Source organism: Lathamus discolor, chromosome 9 (assembly GCF_037157495.1).
Source record: "Lathamus discolor isolate bLatDis1 chromosome 9, bLatDis1.hap1, whole genome shotgun sequence".
Taxonomy (NCBI): Eukaryota; Metazoa; Chordata; class Aves; order Psittaciformes; family Psittacidae; genus Lathamus; species Lathamus discolor.
The window spans coordinates 20,702,267-20,723,798 of NC_088892.1; the positions used below are offsets into that span (position 1 = coordinate 20,702,267).

At 46.1% G+C, this 21,532-nt stretch overlaps 1 protein-coding gene across 2 annotated transcripts in view; it reads left to right on the forward strand.

Moving 5' to 3' along the window:
• Positions 1-21,532, forward strand: part of FGF13 (fibroblast growth factor 13) — a 110,438-nt gene that overhangs the window by 35,603 nt on the left and 53,303 nt on the right. Inside the window, exons 1-2 of one of the 2 annotated variants that reach the window (XM_065689644.1) lie at positions 17,903-18,089; positions 20,109-20,219. In XM_065689644.1, the coding sequence (XP_065545716.1) occupies positions 17,903-18,089; positions 20,109-20,219 (298 nt within the window). Of the gene's footprint in view, positions 1-17,902; positions 18,090-20,108; positions 20,220-21,532 lie in introns of those variants that run through there. The other variant, XM_065689645.1, reaches the window with a different exon arrangement.

Below are 21,532 nucleotides of genomic sequence, written 5' to 3' on the forward strand. Positions count from 1 at the left end.
TAGAAAATTGGGATGTTTTAAAGTTTGGTTCTATTGAGATCTGGGACAAAATGTCAGGTAACACTGTTCTCCAAGGGAACGAATCCTTAGTTGTGGGCGTGGAGTTTGATGGCCTGAAGGGATCTGGGATATGGATCTGGGACCAGGTGCTCAAATAGTTTAACAAAAAGAGATGGGAAATTGTGACGAGAACTGATGCACTTATCGATGATAGGACTTCATTGGTAATTCATCCAATGAATAGAATATAATCTTTTGATGAGGATTGTTATATTGGCAGATCAGCAGAGTCCCCAAAAGCTGCCGTCTTGTTCACCAACATCTTCCCATTAGCAGCTCTACAGGTAGCGAACAGTTACTATCATACTGAAGCGCAGAGAAATTACCCAGGTTACGAACTCTGTGGGGTTTGGGGATGTATTTTTCCTTTAGCTCATGATTAGGTACAAATACAGCTCATTTCAGAGGAGTTTATAATGGGATTATCTGGGAAACGGTGGTGGTGGTATTGCCGAAGCTCTCCACTGAGATTTCCTCACTATACAGGCATGTCATTGGGACAAAAGTGATGAAATAGCCTCCTCTAGTGGCAAATGCTCCATTGAAGTTCTTCTGGAGTTCTTGAATCATGCTTTTTTTTTCCCTAATGAGGAAAGTCTGCAGGAATGATGCGTGCAGAAAGAGTGCTGAGAGCTTTTCTGACTGACAGAAAATACCACGGTGTTTGTGGTTAAGCATCTTTTGTTAACAAACCTCCTGTGCGATCAGCTCCCCATGAGTAGCATAGATCTGGGTATAAGCATAGTGCTGGGGCAGCATGTTTAATAATGAGATCGAAGGCCTGATGGATGATATTAGCACGTAAAAGCCTATTTAAGCTATTCATGGTTTTCACTCGCTTGCAGCATCTTGTCTGTGGAATGGAACTTTGGGTTAAAAATACTGAACTTTGTGCTTAAGTCAAACTCCTTCAAGGCATTAGCTTCTGTGGCTGGTGATGCAAAGTACGGATAGTGTGGCAAGCGTGGAGCCTTCCATCTCATCCATACCTGAGCAAGCTCAGCGCAACTTCCGTGTGTTCACATCAGGAATTCCCAGGTAGAAATGCATCTCAATCTACTTGCAGTGTTTTACTCTTCTTGACATGCATGCAGGGAACTCGAGGCTGACTTCCCAAACAGTGCAGGACACTTCCTCATGCAACTCACACTCAGGGACGTCTGCTCACCCTTTTCTGCCCAGAGCTTAGGCTGATGTTTTCCATGGTTTCTTTTCAGAAGTTATCTCAGGAAAAGAAAATAAGGATGATTCACTCTGTTATAAAATATCAGCCGAAATGAAGATTAAAATCTAAAGAACGAGACTCAACCCCAAATTTGTATCCAACTCAATTACTTTCAACCCATTTTTTCCCTCTGGTAAATCGTGAAATTATTATTTTATTAGCGCTAATTTATTTAATTATCATGAATGAAATTACTTTTAGGAGTGCTGATGTGTGTATTGATTTTGGCTGTAAGTGCCTGCAGGCTGCTGAGAGAAGAGCTTTCCTTGTGAGCCGTGTTTGCACAGAGCGTTTGCCAACGTCACGGGCATTGCAGGAGCAGAGGAGTCGGAGCAGGTTGGGTTTGGCAAGAGGCGCTGTCACTTCACAACCATCTGCTATGGTTGGGCTGTTTGCCATCCAGACAGGACAGGGCTGTGGATACTGTGCTGAACTCTGACCTGGACCAGGGTCTTTGGGTTTTCCTCAGGTAGGGAGGTTGTCACCAGCAGGCTCCATTCATTTGGGCTGATGGAGCTTCATTTGAGGCTGATGGAGGTGGAGTTCGGCTGATCTCCTCACCCTCAATATCTGCCCTGCATTTCCTTGCAGTTGTTTCAATGGGATTTTTTGAAAAAATGGAGTTTTTTCAGTGTCATTTTTCAAAAGCAATTTGGGGAGTTTGAAACAGGCATGGCCTCCTTCCAGAAGCCTCTGCAAATACAAAGGGCTCCAAGAAACCTGGAGAGGGGCTTTGGACAAGGACCTGTAGGGATAGGCCAAGGGGAATGGCTTGAACCTGCCCGAGGGGAGACTGAGGTGAGCTCTTAGGCAGAAGCTCTTCCCTGTGAGGGTGCTGAGGCGCTGGCACAGGGTGCCCAGAGAAGCTGTGGCTGCCCCATCCCTGGCAGTGCTCAAGGCCAGGTTGGACACAGGGGCTTGGAGCAAGCTGCTCCAGTGGAAGGGGTCCCTGCCCGTGGCAGGGGTTGGGGCTGGAGGAACTTTGAGGTCCCTTCCAGCACAGACTGGTCTGTGATTCTGTGAATAGAGCATACAGTAACCGTTGTGTTGCAGATAGAACACAAATGCTTGAAAGTTTTAGCTAGTACCTGTTCTGTCCTTCCTGCTTTATTCTCATGGTGTAACAGCGGATCATCGCAAGCTTCTTGGAGGCAGGTAGCAAAGTGACTCTCACACTTCTCTGTTTTCAGTCTTGTGCCTGACTGTGAGTCCTGCTTTTGCAGTTGAGCTTCTGTTGGGCTCAGGAGCTTGTCAGAAGTGTCATAAACTATCGGGACACTTTCTGACACTTGGGAGTTTGGGGCTGTTCAAATGCTGAAAACCCTAAATTTAAAACTTGCCCTTTCTGTTACAACATTGTTTGAATCGCACAACCCTTTTCAAACCCGCTGCATTATGTGTGGGCATGAACTGCGTGGATGCTTGTGACTGCAGTGATGCTCACGGCTGTTTGCAGCTCTTAACTCCAGGTGCCTGGTGGAACATGCAGTGTCCTTCCATGAAGATGCTGTTTGCTGCTGCCTGGGATTGTACCACCAGGTGGCAGATGAAGCCAAGGCAAGAAAGTGCCGGCGCTGCACCGGTTGCGCCCTGCTTCCCTTTAGGGGGCAGAAAGGAAACATCCGCTGCATCAGTATAGTCAAGAGTTTCAGTCTTTAACGGGTTTCTTCCTTATTTTGGACTGCATTTCAGGGTAGCACATCAGGTCAAAAAGAGAGAACAAAAGACTGAGTGGATTCATAGATTCTCCTATGCAAATGCGTAAATATGCGATATTTCCGCTAATCCGAAATAGAGATAAAATAAGACTAATCGAGTTATTTTGTTTTGGGGCTAAAAATCAAACAGATGAACTACTCCATGAAAATATAATGGTCATTAATGCAAAAATAATCTATGAGGAGCAACAGGCTCTAGAACAGCAAATGGGTGTTTTTGCCTGGCTGGGCAGCACTTCAGAGCACTCGCTTATTTCCCTTTCTCCAAAAAGGCAGGAACCTTCTTATAGTCATCATCTGTATTTCCCTGGAAGGTTTCTGCTGCAGCTGCTCTTCAGCGTTGAATGATGCTGCTGTGGGACTGCTGAGGCAGCAGTGCTGTGCTTGCTCATCTATATTTTGCATTTGAGGTACTTTGATCGTAACAGCAGCAAAACTGGAGCCTGAACTCCTGCCCTTTTCCTGCCAGCCCAGCTAGTTGGGGATTTTGTTGTTGAATTCCAGGAAATAAAGGTCAAGCCTGACTGTTTTCTTCTTTTCTGGATGAGATCAGTTCAAAACTGCAAAGTAGGATTAACAGAAATAGGAATGCCTATGTTAGCTTGTTTGGATGTGCCTAGGCCCTGATTTCAGCATGCACCATTGCAGAGATGCAAAACAGACAAAGTTTATCTGTTGTGGAGAACTCCAGCACCATGCTGGTAGTCTGGTCGTGGTTTCTGGGAGGAGAGGGCTTGATACAGCCCTTCCTACACTGTCATAGCGATCAGTAAGGTAACACATAGCTGCAAATCTTACTGGGACCTGCCAGGTTAAGTTGTCTGTTCTGGTCACTTGTAAAGTGAATAAGTGTGGCACATAATACCATGGATGAACTGATCAAATAATGCCTTCAAGGGACTGGGTTTGACATACTACTGTCTCTTTTGGAGACCTAAATTGAATTTTCCTCTTCAGACGGCTGGAAACGTAAATGCCCTTTCCAAACCATCTTTTCTCCTTTGTCTTAGTTGCTTACTCGTGTGCTGGTTCTGGCTGGAAGTCTGTCACATACAAAGGTTACTTGGGAAGACAAATACCGTCATCCCGAATATCCCTCTCCCTTCTTTTTTAAACTGACACCCCGCACAGGTAACTGATACTCTGGTAAGAGGTAAGGTCTTCACCAGTCTAAACACAAGGATCTCAGAGGAGCTGCGTTCCTTTGTGCCAGCTCATTCCAGCCATGTGCTGAGGACACATAAATAGATAAAAAGCGATCAAAGCAAAGTGGAGACTAGACAAGAACTGCAATTTGCTTTTATTAATAAACTCAGTACACCAAGTTAACATGCAGTGAATAACTAGATGGCAATAAGGATCAGCTGGACACAGGTTACATTTTCAATGCACAAAGGGTTGCTTAAACCATTCTTGAGGTAGCTGGAGAGTACAGAATACTGGAACTTTAATAAGAACTATGGGAATTTTAGGGACTTGCCATGAGAAATTCATGTAGGCTTTAGGAAAAGGGCTGAAATGCACTGGTGTTTGTAGAAAAAAGCACTACATTTACAAGCAGATTAACCTTGTTTGTAATTGCAAGGCAGAAAGGAAAGCCACTGCTGGCTTTTGACTGCCTGTCAATAATTGACATGGGTGACATAAAACCCATCGTCTCAAGGTCAGTTGTTTGAAATCAATAGAACTCAGCAGGCAATTACAAATGGGCTTGAGTACTTCTTCCAGGTGGGGTTTTGACTTCTTTTGGTGCAAATGCCATTTCCAAGAGGAGATATCCCAGAATCATTTTTTCCCCCCACTGCAGTTCTCTTGGTTTGGTACTGTTTGTTTCTGGTAGCAGTAATTAAGGATGCTTTTAATAGTACAGTGTATTTGGATATCAGCAATAGTCACAGCTTGACTATAAGCAATCATGGCATAATAAACACTGAATATTCTAAAATGGTGCAATTCCCAGCAGGAGTTGTTTCTGCATACTTCTTGTTGGGAATTCCAAGTACATAAGCAGTAATGTGTATTAGTAAACACTGAAATGGTATTTTGGGAACAGTGTTTATTACTAGTGAATTGGCACGTTTCACCTTTCAGGTCTAGAGTCAACACAAGTGCTAAAACATGTTAAAATCCTTCAGTGAGTTCAGTTGTTTGATCTCATTTTCGTACCTAACGCCCAGCATCTGGAAGATGTTTACTTGTTTATGACTTTAAGGGTCTGATCCTTAGTACGTCTCATGCATTTACAAGTGAGTCTGTTGGGGGAATTAAGAAGTTACTGCTCTTCAGCTGGAGTTCAGTGATTTTCTTCCTGCTGCACCAGTTGGTATGTGCTCATTGCAGGTCCATGGCACTGCAAAATAAAGCAAGCTCACATACGTGTGACTTGGAAACATGTCTTGGAGGGAGTGGTAGCTCCTGGTGAAGAGGCAGAGCCTTTTTAACTAGCTCTTCTCTGCTACTTGTAATTATATGACTCCACAATGACCAAATCACGGTTAAAGACTTTGAAATCTGACTCTGCTACCAAATTGCCTAAATGTCATTACTGACATAATACGTAAGCATGGGCTTAACTTGCTGTGCTAAGGGAGGATGAGTTAAACAAGGTCTCAGTCAAATTCAGCAGCAGAAAAGTCAAATCCAGCCCTTGATTAACGCGATTTAATTTTAACTGTAGTCACATTTTGGACTACAGCATTTGCAGGGCGTACATCTTCAACCCCAAATCTTAGTGGTTTCTTCACTTGTCAAAATTATAGAATAGAATCATAGAATAATTAGGGTTGGAAAGGACCTCAAGATCATCCAGTTCCAACCCCCCTGCCATGGGCAGGGACACCTCACACTAAACCATCCCACCCAAGGCTTCATCCAACCTGGCCTTGAACACTGCCAGGGATGGAGCACTCACAACCTCCCTGGGCAACCCATTCCAGTGTCTCACCACCCTAACAGGAAAGAATTTCCTCCTTATATCTTAGGAGCAGCTGGTTTGGTTGACCCAAACTAGAATATCTTCAATGTTTTTCACTAAATCCAAATGTCAAACAATGAGCGTTCCTGAAATGCAGACGTAAAGCTTAAACATTTCAAAAGGTAATTATTTCAATGTTGTTAGCAAATGTAATTCTTCTAAGTGGTTTTTCTACTTGTAACATTTACGGTACGTCGGTAATGCAGGTTATTTAAAGCAGAAAGAACTTGTGGTACATATTCTACCTCATGAATGTCGTTGAGCTATTCGTATTGCAAAATGCCTTACAATAAAGGGTATCAACTACACCAAGCACCAGGCTCCTATGGCTGGCGTAATGCACCACAGGATCCTGTTACAGGCACTCTTTGTAATTCTAGGAGGCAGAAAACAAAATTTGACACTCAAAAATAACAAGTTTAAGTAAATCATGTAGGAGAAATGTACATTTATGTCCAAGAAACGGTCAGATGTTGCCAGAACAATACAGCTACGTTATGAATCTTTAATGATCTCTGAAAGTCATAATGGTCTGTCACTAATGCCCATTAATGATCTCTCTATACCGCGAGTATGGGCTTGATGTTTCTGGCCGGTACCTTAGAGAATACTTTAAATATGCCTTAAACTTTCTCTGATCTACTCCCTGTGTGTCTGCTCCAAATGTAGACTGTAATTGTCTGGGTAGGAGCAGCTCATAAGGCAGCATGGCTTTGGGGTTAAGAAAGTCTTATTCAGGTAAGATGTATTTAAGCAATATTTTTACAATAACAAATGATAAGGTATTTCTTGGCTACTAATCCTCTGCAAAGGTGATAAACCATATAAAGAAATTAAAGTTTAATATTTATTAATATTAACAATATGATTGTTCTTTGACTTAGTGATTTTTCTTTGGTGACTCTGAAAAGACACTGTTTAAGAAGGAAAAGGCAGGTGTTACTGTTAATTCCTGCTGATTGGAGCTGTAAATATATTGAATGAGCTGCTAAACTGGAGAATTTGTCCTGTTTAATACGTATTTCAAATGTTGCTCAGATTGAATTTATGGCCTTTTAAACATCCATGCCATGTATTTGGTGATTTTGTATTGAAGCTTTTTGTGAGGTATAAAGCTCGCTTTAAAGTAAAACAAACAATGGTTCCAATTCCGTTGTAATTGCCTTTCACAAGCGTACTGTGCCTAACGTTCACTGAGGGACAATCTTGTTATCGTGTTAATAACTCGAAAATGTTTTTAATACAAAACCATCAGCAATTCTCTATTCTTTTGAAAATGTTTTAGCTAAAGGCTTATGAGGATTAATTTGTTTTTCTTTAAAAAGGAAAAAAATGTGTTCTCTGCATTTGGTACATGAAATGATCAGATTACCATAAGAACCAACGCCCTACGGCTGGGAGAGAAAAACAAATCCAAGGACTCTTGGAAAATGCCCCAATATCAAACAATATCTGATACGCAGTGTCTATAGAGAGTGAGATAGTAACTGGGAGATATTGACTGTCTGGGTCATGTATCATTCTTTATTAGGAATAAATCATCTTGATTAGCAAACAACTTTTATGACTTTGCATGCGGCACCCATGTTTCTTTTTCTCTCTGAAATTAGTATAGTAAATCTAAGGATATAAGGTGTAGAATGTGAAGTAAGTCATCTGCAGTGGGTTTTGGCATGTTAAAAATGTATTTACAAAATATAATCACTTAATATGCAATCCAGATTATTAACGAGTAAATGTCTTGCTCTTTCAAAAAAGGGCTAAGTTTTTACAGCCTGATAGGGGTAAGGATGATGTGGGTCTGAAACCACTAAAAGCTTTTGCTGTAAGTTAGCTTTTGGGGAGTATGTCACCTCGGCACAATATGCAGCAGAAATGTTGGTGACTGGTTGTAGATCCTGATCGCAAACTTGGTGTGAAGGGCTGCAGGCTCCTTCCACAGAGCTGGAAGGGATGCGGGGTGGTGGGGCGGGATGTGGGGCAGCAGGGCTGGGCTTAGCACTGGGGATCAGCACGGGGGCTCAGAACCACGGATTAGCAGCGGGGGGTCAGCGCAGCGGAGCGGTACCATGCTTCAGCACCGCAGACAGCCGCAGCTCAGCTGTCCCCCCCCTTTTCTCTCTGTTAATTACACCCCGTAGGTGTGGTGTAATTAAACATCCCCAGGGACCTAACCAAAGCTAAAGGAAGTGAACGACCTTGGCGGGGCAGTTACAAGAGCCATCTCTAGGTGTCTCTCTTGTTTCTGGTTTTAGCAGTAGCTCTATGCGTTTGGGTTTTCGACTGAATGTGCTGGAAACCTGTCCCATTTGTTTGGTCTGGGACTGTTTACAAATTAATGCTCTACAGCATGCTTCCTGTACAGGAAACTCAGTGTTTTGCCAAAAGCCTCCTGAAAAGACTTTACGTCAGACCTATCTAAGTAGGCTAAAATTTATGGCAATAATGGTTTAAAAATACAGTCACTGAGTAAGACGTTTCTTATATTACAGAGCTGGAAAAAGATCCCTAAAGGGCTGAGGGAGGTGGAAGTTTCTCCCAGCATTAACAGCTCTACTGTGATTCCATGGTGTTTGGGCACTGCAGGGTTGCTGAAGCATCTTGGGTTTGCTCATATTTGCAAGTCAGGAAGAAGAAAGGCAGAAAATAACCTGCCTGTATTATGAATGTAGAGCTCATATTTGAAGGGTTTGAGATGTCCAGTTCCAATTCCAGTCCAAAGGAGGTACAGATACCCGTAACTGCTGGGAGCCGCATTTCTTGCTCCAGTCCTATGAGGGAGACTTCTTGGGAATACCTACAGGCCTCACAGGGCACTGCAGAATTCCATGACTTCTGTGTGGCTACATGTTTTACCTGTGCACCTATACAGACAGTTTTACAATAAGACTCTTTAACTTCTCCTAACAGCCCCATATAGGAGACAAGAAAATGCAAGGAGGTCTTCCTTCATTACAGTTACATGCAGTGGGCTGAGTGGAATCAATTGATAACACTGAAAGATCAGGCAAGATAGCTTCTTACAGTTCAGCAGCTTTAGTTCTGTGCCTTGGAATCTAATTCTGCTCTTTGTTGTTTCTTCCCAAGAACAGCTCCGAGGCCTTGGAATGTTGTGCTGTAGATGAAGCTAAAGCAAGCTCGTTTGTAAACAGGATTAAGTTGACCTCTGCTAAAGGATAAGGACATTGAGATACTGATGGGTTTTGAGCCTACTGCTCGTTAGAAGCATGTTGTAATTTTTAATGAAACAAGGAATGAAGATCCTTGCAGGGAGAGGTTTAAAAATGAGAATGATGAACAAAGGGAAGAGGTTTGAAGGGAGAGGACAAAAATCCTGGTGTTATATCATCATCTGCTAAGTGTGGTCTCTCAGCTGTGATGTTAGTTGAGCATGATTTAGCAGTGTTACTGAAGAGTGGGGAAAGCCACACAAAAGGACTGGAAATTTAATTAAAATCATGATATCATACTTGCTTTTACTTCTGCAGATAATGATATGAGTTTCATGGTGATTTTACGTAGAAATTGAGCTATCTCAAGCACAGTTATCTACTTGCTATACCAACAAATGTGTCCCTGCTGTAGTTCAGCTGGACTTAAGTGAGGAGTAGCAGTGCTCAGCTCAGGCAGCTTCTGCGCCTCTGATTTCTGAGCATTGTTTCTCTGCATAGCAACAAAACCTCCCTGTGCTTTCTGGTGAGGGCTGAGTCCCCAGAACTGTTCCAGCCGCGTAATGCGAGTGCTGGGAGCAGCAGCAGATGTTCTGCTATTAGACTCCTTCTCTGAATTGACTTCTCTGAATTTCTTCTAATTTGCTTATGTCGAATTTGCATACACGATTTTTCTAGTCTCCAGGCCTATTTAAACCCACTACAGCAAACGCTGGCTTGTGCTTCTCGTTCCCGTTTCGCTGGCAGATGTTATTTGTGAGTGTTGTTTGCAGAAAGAGTGCCTCTAACTTGTGCTGATGAATTCCCCTCTGCTTCCTTCACGTTGTATTTTTCACCTCAAAACCCCTGTGTGATTTATAGATGTCACCTTTGCTCTGTTCTTGCCAGCAGCAGCTCGTGCTAGGCCTGGAGGTGTCACGAGGCCAATTGCTGGAAGGTATCTGTGTGTGGGAAGTGTAACTGTGTGACTGCTCGGGCTGGTTTTATATTCACATGTGTTACTGAGCACTGCCAGAAGCAAGAGGCTGAGCTACATGGACCTTCACTAAGTGATTACTTAGGTTTGGTGGTGGTAAATACTATGTACTTTAAAGATGCATTAGGCAGATTACAGTATGAATTACTCTACAACAATAGTTCAGTGTGGCAGAGGTGATGTTTTCCTTCACGCAGCTGTGAAAATAATGGTGCTTTTTGGGGATGGGCACGAATTGTCATCTGGAAGTGCCTTTCTCTCTTCCTTCTTGGTTGTACAGCCAGATATTTGGTCCAATGAGCTTAGATAAACCTAACTTGTGCATCACTGAACTTAGGGCAGGTATCTCTTGATGTGTCGCTATTGATACCATGATGATTGCAAGGTGAACAGAGACAGAACACAGAAGTTTCAATTCATGGCCCTTTTCCTAATGCCTTCCTTCTGGTTGCCAAAACAGAGACAAGCATTTTTGCTGGTGTAAACTGGTTTCAGTTCCCTGACAGTACATATGCCCACTTGCACGTTTGCAGAAGCATCGTCCCAGTGCAGGGTCTAGCTCCAGGAGATCCATGCCTCCAGCCAGGACATAGCACTTTTTCCTCAACATCCTTTTCACTGGGGACCAGCTCTGTTCACATTTTCCTTTGTCTGTGTGAACTTGGTGCCATGATCTCTACAGTCACGTAAGAGTCACAGAAAACCATGGCCAGGCTCTTCCGGTCCCAGCACAGGTCATTTGGTTTCATTATCAGAAAACAGATGGATCTTATACCACTAACCCAGCAAGGCTGGCATCCGTCACATGCATTGAGCTCCGTGGTGATGTGAAGTAAGGCAGAAGTTAACTTCTGAGCAAAGCAAGGACCACGGCTGTGAGAAGCTGGTAGAAATGGCTGGGTGCAAGTGGTAGGAGGAGAACTCTCAGAGGCTTCAATTTTGTCTGATTTTGTCAAGTTCTTGACAAGAGATGAGCCATCAGATCTATGAAAAGGTGGGAAAAGGTCCATTTGAGGAGTGACAATCTCTAGGCAGCCTGCTTTGAATCTGCGAAGGACTATTTACAGTGTTTTGTCATGTGTAAAGTGGCCTTATGTTAAGTTTGACAGAGGCACATAGCCCGCGCTTCTCGTGTGTCCCATGCTGAGATGTAGATATCTCAGGGATGATATGCTGTCATTTACATTGATATTTCCAAGAGTCATCATGCTGAGAGGTGAGTGAGCAGCTACTCCTGTGCATACTGATGTGGGAGTGCTTTTCGCTGGGGCTTTGTGGTGGGCAGAGTGAAATCAGTCGGTCACTGCTGCAAGTTCCTGACTCAGGCTGGGCCCTTTGGGACACAGGAATAACGTGTTCCCAATGTGGGAGCCCACAGAGCTGTGGGAGCTGATCTCTTCTGTTTGTTCTCTGACCTTTCCCAGCTGATTGGCACTGATCTTTTATGCACCGGATAGACGAGCTTTTGTGGTTGACATTTTGGGAGGACTGAATATGGATTAACCTAGGCAAAAAGATTTCCCTTCTTCTGCCTTCAAACAATGCCCTCCTTTTCCAAAACTTGCCTGCACCACCAGGTCAGATCAAACCCGGTTTTAACTGGGACAGTGCTATAAAGGAATCCCAATTCACAGCTGGGAAGGGGCAGAACTGGGATTTCTCTCATTAGTATTTGCTCTGAGGATCTGAAAGGGAACTGGTGCTCTTGGTGTGAGACATCATGGCCAGCCTGAGCATGTAGTGGGGCATATCAGCCACGAAGAGGCCCAAATTCTTGTCGGGGCAGTGAACCTCTTCTTAGCAAACCCATTCAGATCTGATCAGAGAACAGGATTAGGGCATGAAAACCTTCTGAAATGCATAGGCACATCATTATTTTTTAACTGGCTTAGTAGTCTTAGGGAGATGACTCACACATCGAAGAGAGGGACGTGATTCTGTTCTTTGCTGGATGGGGGCCAGTTTCGGCACATCCACCACTGTGCACCAGTTGTATTGGTGTCTCTCCTGGTGTTGGGGTTCATGATTCTGTACACCAAGAAGGCAAAAAATCACCCAAGGTGTCTAATGCCTTGCACAACAAGTGGGATTTCAGATGAAGTGGGTCCAGGTGATAGGTCTACTTTGGTGTCACAGGAATCTGGTTTGATTTGCTTCCTGTCACTGAGAAGGGCTGCACAGTGCTCTTATGCAAAGAACCATGCACAGACACACACAGGGACATCCATGTCACTATTCACAAGTGCCCTATTCTCTCAACATAAAATACTTCCGTTTGCAGCACTACAGCTTGTATAAAGTCTGCAGCTGGTTCTTGAAGCTGATCTTTACCACGGAGATGAATTTCATGGTAGCCCAGTTGTTTTGTTGATTAAAATACCCTCAATTTGGAGCTGTTGGTCTGGAGCTGCCTGAAGACCCAGCTCTTCCATTAATATCTTTCTGGACCTTGAACTGAGCAGTAATCCTGAAGCTGACTTCATTTGGGTCCTATGTGGGGTAGAACTAGGCTTTGAGGGGTAGAACTAGGCTTTGAGGGCTAGTGAGGCGGGTTCTGCAGCGCCCGGGTCCAGCACAGAGCTGGCTGCAGAGGAAAGGCTGAGTCATTTCCACGGGATGCTTCACAGAGGAGCTAAATGATGCGGGGCTTGGGTCTGAGCAGCTCTGCTTCCTGGTGAATAGTAATTCTGTTTACTTAGAAGAGGGAAAAATCACTGGGGGCCTCGGTGCTGCTGTGTCATACCCGGCTCAACGTAGTCTTGTTTATCTCAACCTGAAAGAGAGAGAAGTGATTCCAGTGGCACTTTTGAGAAAATAATTCCTATTTTTTGGCAATGTAAACTTATAGATCTGAGTCCTGAACCTTTTCTCTTTCTGCTTGTTCTGTATCTACAGTAACACGTTACTCCAGCAAGAAGTACCTGGGGATGGAATCCTGACATCCTATGTCAGCCTTGTGTTTTCTGACACACTAAAGCAGCTTCAGGCTCATAGATGTAGAGGGGTGGTTTGGGGGTTGTGTTGGGTTGAGTTGGGGCTTGTGTTAGGGTGAGTGAGGTCTGGAGCTGGCTTGTGGTTCTTCTTCTGGTCTTGAATTTCATGCAGTGTTTGTTTTGCCCAGCATCTACCTGTTTATACAGGACCTATAAGATTACACATTAAGAAGTTCTTCCTTGTGAGGAAGCCCTGGCACAGGGTGCCCAGAGAAGCTGTGGCTGCCCCATCCCTGGCAGTGCTCAAGGCCAGGTTGGACACAGGGGCTTGGAGCAAGCTGCTCCAGTGGAAGGGGTCCCTGCCCGTGGCACGGGGGTTGGAAACAGATGAGCTTTGAGGTCCCTTCCAACCCAAACCAGTCTGCAATCATATGATGCAGAACACTTGGGTGAGTCTCTTGTTGGGCTCATGTGCCCATCGCCAGTGTACTTGAAGAAGCAGCCAGAAAGTGCTGCCTCTCCTCCACCTGTTCCCTTCTCTGACAGCGATGCTGCACTGACACACCGTTCTGTGCTCCATCACATCTGTCACCATTCATGTGCCAACACCGCACAGGCGACTGGCAGTGGGGAAAAAGGAGTTCCTCTGCTCACAGGCTGCAGCTGGCACCAGACATGCTGCAAAGCTGTTGTGGCTTGTCAAAACCTGATGCTTGTTTCATGACAGGGAGGTCTGGAGCTGGCTTGTGGTTTTCATCCTGTCTCAGTTTTTGTGAGGGTTGGTTTTGCTCAGCATGCACCTGTTTATATAGGACCTACTATAATTCTTCTCAGGACGGATTCAAACTTGTGGGGAACAGCAGTGGTCTGAGACCTGCCAGAGCACAAATGGTTCAAGGAGGCTGGAGCTGAATCCAGAGGGTTTGCACTTCCCTCTTATTTGGTAAAAGAGCCACTGGTGCTCCAGTTTCGACCAGCGGTGTGAGGCTGATGCCTTTTCCTGCAGGAGTCAGGCAGTGAGGGCAGCACACTTGGTGCTGGTTGAAATAACCATGTCCTGCATTAGTCAAAAAGCCAGTCCTGGTTAAGGGGCTGTGGTACCAAATTGCAGGCTTTACTTTTCTTCAGTCCAGGCAACTTCCGGAGGTTCAAGTGGGTTTTAATGATCAGAATCATGTTAAAAATCATCAGCACAAACTCAACAGATGACTGGGAGGAAAAAACATGAATCAAAAGCGGGTGAGATCTGTGTCTGTGTCAAAACAGGGGAATTGCTGCTGGGTCAGATCCCAGCTCCGTGTCCATGATGATGCTGTCTGCAACAGTAACTATGCAAGTCAGTTCCATGGTGATTTCTTAAGAGGTGTTTAATTCAAGATTGAAATGGGGCTCGCAATTTACTCTTTAGCTTTAAGGGTGCCCCATTACAACACTAGACACAAAGAAAGATGATGGATGTTCAAGGAGTATCCAATGCCTCTACATTCAAAAAGCCACTTGGGATGTTACGTTATTTTATTGTACCTTTTTAGCATGGTGGGGAGTGAACAGCTCTTGCTGTTCAAAGAAAATAAAGCTGTTCCTTGGGATTTTTATATCTGTAACACTGAAGTAATCCAAAGACTGGTCCTGTACCAAAGACGTTTTCCCAACAAGATCCTCATTTTCATGATCCATTTATAGTAGATGAAGACATGTTTGTAGGAGTACTGAGAGATGGAGAGGCTGATCAGGCAAAAAAAACCTGGAGGGCTGTTTTTGAAACCTAAATCTGATTATGCATATGGGCTATTTTTATTCCTCTCTTTAGTTATCTGTCAAGGAACATTTGTGCAAATTAATTTCCATTATGGATTTTAAGCGTGCGGGCTGGAATCCTGGCAGAAAGATATCCCAAATTCTGCTTTTGTATCCTGCTTTCCCCTAGGATTTTCAAGCCTAACCGAAGTCTGAGTTCTGGTTAGTCACTGGGACCATGAAATGTCGTCTGACCTATAGGACAGAGCACAATGAGGCAGCTTCACTTTGATCTGAAGATCAAACGCTGCTTTTCCAAACAGGGAATATTTATAAAGTAATGAGAGTCTTAGGGAAAACAAATCTCGCTCATGACTGCATTGGAAGTGGAAAGATGGCAAAATTCATAGTACGTTACTGGTGAGTTGAGTAGGATGAGTTATTACTAATAATAGCCAACTGTCTGTCTCTTGGGTTGGATTTCACATGTCTTATGTGGACTGGCAGATGAAGGTAGTGGTGGAAGTTGTGAATTGCAGTTATTTTTACCCTACGGTTTAACCTAAATAAGAAATGAGCAGGATTTATTTAATATGTAGATGCGGATGCCACGGAGTGCCTCACAAACAAAGGTGAGTGTGTGTAAACACCTATACGCGTAGGAGTGCGTGTATGCATCTACTTCTTGCAGAAAAGAGGTATTGTGGATAGGTGTGAGGGGCTGCCAAGTTCAACGTAGCATGTCAGCTGCCGAGGTCTCAAACTGTGATAGAGCACATAGTACTTTCTGACAGACATGGTCTTAAAACCTGTGCATTATGGGCATTTCTGTTGTTAAAGCCTGGCCATGCAACCTGTTTGGTTGGTGCAGGAGTTCCCGGTTGGAGGAAACAGTTTTGGACCCCTGGTGAGCTGTTTCTAGTCCAGGGAAGGACTGGAATGCAGAGACACAGCTTTTGGGTTGAGCTCTTTGAAGTGAAGCTATCGGGTGGTGTGGTTTCCAATGGGCTTGTCTGGGATCCCAGGGAGGGAAGAGAGAACCTTGGCTTTGCCAAGGGCATGTGGAGGAGAGGAAGAAGAGGCAGATGTCCTGGGAAGCCTGGCTGAGTCGGAAAGTGCATCAGGAAGCTGGTGCTGTCCCACCAACCCACCTGCATGGGTTGTGTCCCAGTAGCCCCTGTGGAGCCCTGGGCAGTTGTCATTGTAGCTCCAGCTGAGCTCAGCTCCTGCAAGGAACCAGCCCAAGGCCTCCCCTCTCGGCTCACAGGACATCCCATCCTGCCCCAGTGCCTCCATGCCACTGGAATCCCTTTTGCCTCGGGGATAAATGGTTTCAATAGTTGTTGTCTTCAGGGCTTCAAATCTCTGTTGCGTTTCCTAGCCTGAATGGGCTTTATTTTAGGCTCTAGCTGTTAAAAGGAGAGGGAGTGGGTTGCAAAGAGACCCCCAGGAAGTCCTTCTTCCTATGCCCTGGAGCGTGGCTGTGTGCAGGGTTCAGTGCCTGCTGTGCAGGGCATTAACTACAGCAGGGCATTAACCACAGTGCGGAGCCAGGCTCTGACACCAGGCTCTGCTCCCAGCGTTCGGCACCGCTGCTTCTCCCTGCTCTGATACCCCCGCAGCCTGGCCCCCACTGAGAGCCTGGCCTCCGGAGGGGGGGGGGGGGGACGACGACACGACCCGAGAAAGAGGGAGAACATGGCAATGACGAGAAAATTGGTCTGGGGGGGGGGGGGGTCAGTCTCTGGAGCTGAGAGCAGGTTTGGGGAGGCGGGAGAGGCAAAAAGCCTCCAATAAACCAGGGAGGCAGGCAGAGGGCCATCCTATAAGGGTGAAGAAAGGCAGGGGAGAGCTACGGCTGGAGCCCCCCTGCCTACCCCCCCGAGCCACCTTTCCGCTCCAGCCAGGTGTCATCACTCCGCTGCCCCAAACGCGGTGCCAGCTCTTTGCTCACCGCAGTCACGTCTGTTTGGGTGTCTGCACCATCCCAGGAGGCGGCTCGGTCAAAAACGGGGGTCCCCCCCGCCCGTGAGGCCGGTGAGGGTGGGCAGCCGGGGTGCGCCAGGTCCCGCTGGGCCCCTGTCTGCACCCCGGGGACCCCTCCGCAGCGAGAGCCAGCGCTCGCTGGGAAAGAAGGAGGAGGAGGAAGAGGAGGAGGAGGAGGGGAGGGTGGTGATAAGGGGCTTGCTGCGTAGCCTCATCTCTGCACCCAGCGCACACCCGCGGGTGTGTGTGCGCGGGGTGCTGCGGGTCCGCGCATCGCTGCCGGGGGCTCCGGCTGCGGCAGTAGCGACGCGGAGCTGCCGGTGACCGGGCGTGCGGAGAGCCCCGGCTGCGCGACAAGGCTGGTGACGGGGGCGGCGATGCGAAACCGGAGCTCGTCCGTGGAGGGGAGGCTGCGCTGGCAGCGGCACCCGTGAGGAGCGGAGGGGAAGAGGCTTCCCGCGGCATTCAGCAGCAGGCAGCGGAGGCTCCAGGCACCGGCACCTCCTCCCAGCGCCTCCACCACCACTTGCTTCGGATGTCGTCCTAAGGGAGAAGAGGGGGGAAAAGGATCCAGAACACCCCCGCCCCTGCAACTGGACAGCCCCTGCTGGAGTCTAACAGGTGTCTGCTGGGATTTGAATGGGGAGGGGATGGGTGGGGAGAAAAGTTAACTGGAGAAATCGGGGCTGGGAGAGATGCGATGATCTTGCACCAAGTGGATGTGCCCTGTCTGCATGTGAATAGCGCGTCTGGAGAAGCTCGCAGGGATGTCTTGCAAGTGATCTGCTCGACCCCCGTAGAAACGCTCCCCTCCGCCTGCAAACTTTTCCCTGCTCCAAGGAGGAATAAGAAAGCATCAGAAAAACCCATAAAGGTGGAAGATCTCAGCGGACAAAAACGCTTGAGCTAAACTGTTGCATCCCGAGCCGGGGCTGTGGTGCGAGCATTCCGCCGGTGTCTCCTGGGCTCCCAAGCCACTTGGCGGTGGGTGGCGTTGGCCGAGGCGCCCGGCAGTGTCCCTGGCACCGGGGACAGGCCGAGCAGCATGCTGGCTGCGGCACCCGTGGCCGGCCAGCACACCCCGTGCGCCTGACCCGCTGGTGGTGCCGGGGCGGTGGCGGCCATGGCTGCAGCCATCGCCAGCTCCCTGATCCGCCAGAAGAGACAAGCCAGGGAGCGGGAGAAGTCCAATGCCTGTAAGTGTGTCAACAGCCCCAGCAAGAGCAAGGGAAGCTGCGACAAGAACAAGTTGAATGTGTTTTCCAGGGTCAAACTCTTTGGCTCCAAGAAAAGGCGAAGAAGGCGACCAGGTTGGCAAGGGTTATGTCTTTGGGGGGTTGGTTTGTTTAACTGAATGCAAACTGGGATGAATGTGCATCAGGTGTGGGGAAAAGGGGACCGGTGTCTCAGGGTTGGTAAAATGAAGGTGCAGGTATTGCCACTCCTGGGTTGTGTGATTTGAGAGACATGGGTACTCCATGCCAGTCCCTCCCGCTTTCCTGTTCATCTGGTTTATCTGGATAAGCCACACCACTGCTACCTGCCACACTTGCACACCCGTGTGCACCCATGTACTGGTAATTCGGTAGCCTGGCTCCCTGTTACACATACACATATACAAACACAAGTGATTTTTTTGTGGGGAAGACGTTAGCAGGGGAAGTTCCCACACATGCACCTCCTTCGGTTGTATGTTAACTAACTTGGCACTTCAGAGATCTGGTTTTATCTTCCTGCTTCGCAGATTGCCTGAGCTGTGCTTCATTTGCTGATTGCAGACAAGGCTTTTTGCTTTCGCTGGCACCTTCCAGAGTTTTGCTTCAGTGCCCTGTTCCTTTCTAGGAATCCCATACTTGCAGCAGCCCTGCAGACGTGATGCTCTCTGTGTCAGAGGGGCGAAAGATCAGGCATGAGGACTCAGACCCTGATCTGAGTGGGGGGTTTGTACATGGGAGGAGCAAAACCCTCTGGTAATGCTGCTATCGCTTTGCTGTGCTGAAACATTGATGCTGTTGGCCATTTAACCTGCCTTTCTCAGCAGGCACAGAAGAGGTGTCTCGCTGTTTGCAAACAGTTTGGGGATGTATTACAGCTAAAAAGCCAACGTAAGGGCTGGATTAATTTGTTGTCATAAAGTCAATAGATAAGAACTGTGCATCCATCAGTAGTACCCTTATTAGAGGTTGCTACTAGGAACTGGTACACTTCTACAAACTATAGTAAGCTTTTGCCTTCAGTTCCTACTAAAATCAAGCACAGTAGCAGAGCTCCCTAACGTCTTTGGTTACAAACACAAGGACTCTTATCCAGACATTGGCTGCTGGAAATGACACCTCGTATCTTCACAGTATGCTTATCTCTGAAGTAAGTAAGATGCTGTGGAGCAGGCTGCGGAGGTGCATCACCTCCTGACAAGCAGAACTGTGTGCAGTGACTACAATGCAGATGTCATTGGGATTCAGTGGAAGTAGAGCTTTTTTGCAATTACTCCTGGTGCATTTCCTAGATATCTGAAATGACAGACTTGACAGCAGGTCCTGTTGCTGCGTACTTTGTGGTCTAGAACGATCTGAAACCGTGTGAGATATCTCGCTTTCGAGCTGTGAATTCGAGGATGGTGATGATAAAAAGAAACCTACCCAAGCTATGCGTTGTTTTGATCTTTCTTCTTCTAGCTGATGAGGTAATTACCTCAGCCCTTATGGTAATATTTATTTTGCAGCTCCACACATTGCTGGTTTTCAGGGTTCCCCCCTCCGTTTTCCATATGTTCATTGAGTAGTTTATCACTTCGGATGCTCTGCACTCTTCAGAGCAGCGAGGAAGGGGGGTTTGTTTATTAGAACTGCCGCAGCTCCTGTGCTGAGCGTTTGCTGCTATATATTTAGGCTCTCAACTGTCACTATGGCTCTTATTAGCGCTATCGTAGTAGTCCTCTTTCTCCTCTCCATTTAAGAACTCACACCTTTTTAAAAGGCAGAATACGCTCTTTGCCAGCTCGTTCCTAATCTTAAACGAGATAGGGCTGAGCTCCTGAGACCAAGCAGCACACTGTTGGAATTTGTATTCACTGCAAGTAGGTTTTACTGTGCTACCTACACTGCAATCGAAAGTGGCATTTAATCATTTTGGCAATCGATTTCATAGGCATAAATGTGGTTTCCCAAATGAAAAGTGTTGCAAAGCTGGTTGCCCTGCTTTTGGTTTGGGTCTTTTTTTCTTATCTCAGCCTTGAGAAGAAACCTGGAGATTTGGGGTTTTAGCATCCTGCTCGCTTGGAACAACACATCAGGATTTCCCACATTAATCTCACTATTGTTTCTTTACAGAGCCTCAGCTTAAAGGTATAGTAACAAAGCTATACAGCAGGCAAGGATACCACTTGCAGTTGCAAGCAGATGGAACAATTGATGGAACAAAAGAGGAGGACAGTAGTTATAGTAAGTGACATGAGAATAAATGGTGTGTTCGTGAATCGCGGTGTCTCATTCTTCCCATCTAGGTCCATCGGAAACTGTTGTCCTGGGATGACTGAGTGAGTGGAAGCGGCATTAACACTGTGCTCCAAGTGCAGAAATCATCCAGACTTACTGGGTCTGAGAGAAACACAATAAAAATCCCTTATAGAAATAATGAACTAGGGGAGGTAATGATGACACATGTGACAAACAAAGCAAATGTTATCTCCATGGTAATCTAGAGAAGTTCTTTGCTGTCCTTTGGATTTTATTAGGAGGGTTTTTTTTCCAACAGGGAAAATTTGCTCGCCTACTCAGAGCGCCTGAAATAGAATAACACTATCTCCACTCTTAAGCAGGGGCTCATTCAACCAGAGCCGTGTTATTTCACACAATGAGAGTTCATCATTTTAAAGTTCACATTTTGCTATCATTACTATTATTTTTTTACCCCGTCTAAACTTAATTATACCTTCAGCTTTTAAGCAGATTTCCTCCAAGCTTTTCTGTCTTGGGTCTTCTGTCTTGAAAGACCCAGCTTTGGGTCTTTCGGGGTTCTCAACTTCGAGAATAAATAGGAAACAGGAAAAGATGCCTCCAGCATAGATTGGATGTGTGTAAATAAAACACCCAAGTGTTTCGCAGAGCTTACACTATGTTACTGCTCTGAAAGAAAGAGTTAGGAGGCACAAGGACTTTTGAGAAGGTGTTTTAGGCCACTAGACAGCAAAATACAGATCATCAGGCAGACCTGCCTTTTTAATTGTTAAAAAGCACAGATTTAAGTGCCATCCTTTCCATATGAGAAGCATTTGCAGGTGAACCATCGTTTCATTTTGCAGGATGGTAGGATATGGCAGAGTGAGCGCTAGATGCAGTAGGAAGTATCGTGTCTTATTTGTCCCTCCCACCCTTCTCCCGCACCCTCTTTAATCCTCTTTGCATCCCTATGTTAACTTCTGAGCAGTGGCAGGAAAGAGCTGGCTCTGCTGCTGGAAGAGGTCTCCTCTGCAGCCACTGAAGGTGCTTGCCTTAGGGTAGAACCTAAGCATGGGATCTGTTGAGACACTGGCTACAGGTCCCATCCTTACCTGTGGCACAAAGACCAGGTCGGTGAGATGCTGAGCGGCTGCTGCCACCTTATAGAGCTCTCCTCTGTGGAGCCACAAAATTTACTCCAAGAATGATCCTTATGGACCTTAAACGTTGCTTTTCTTCAAGTGAGTGATCTCATATTTATGATTTTTTAAAAGTCAGTACAGATCAGTCAGGATTTCAGGGTAATTCTGTTAATT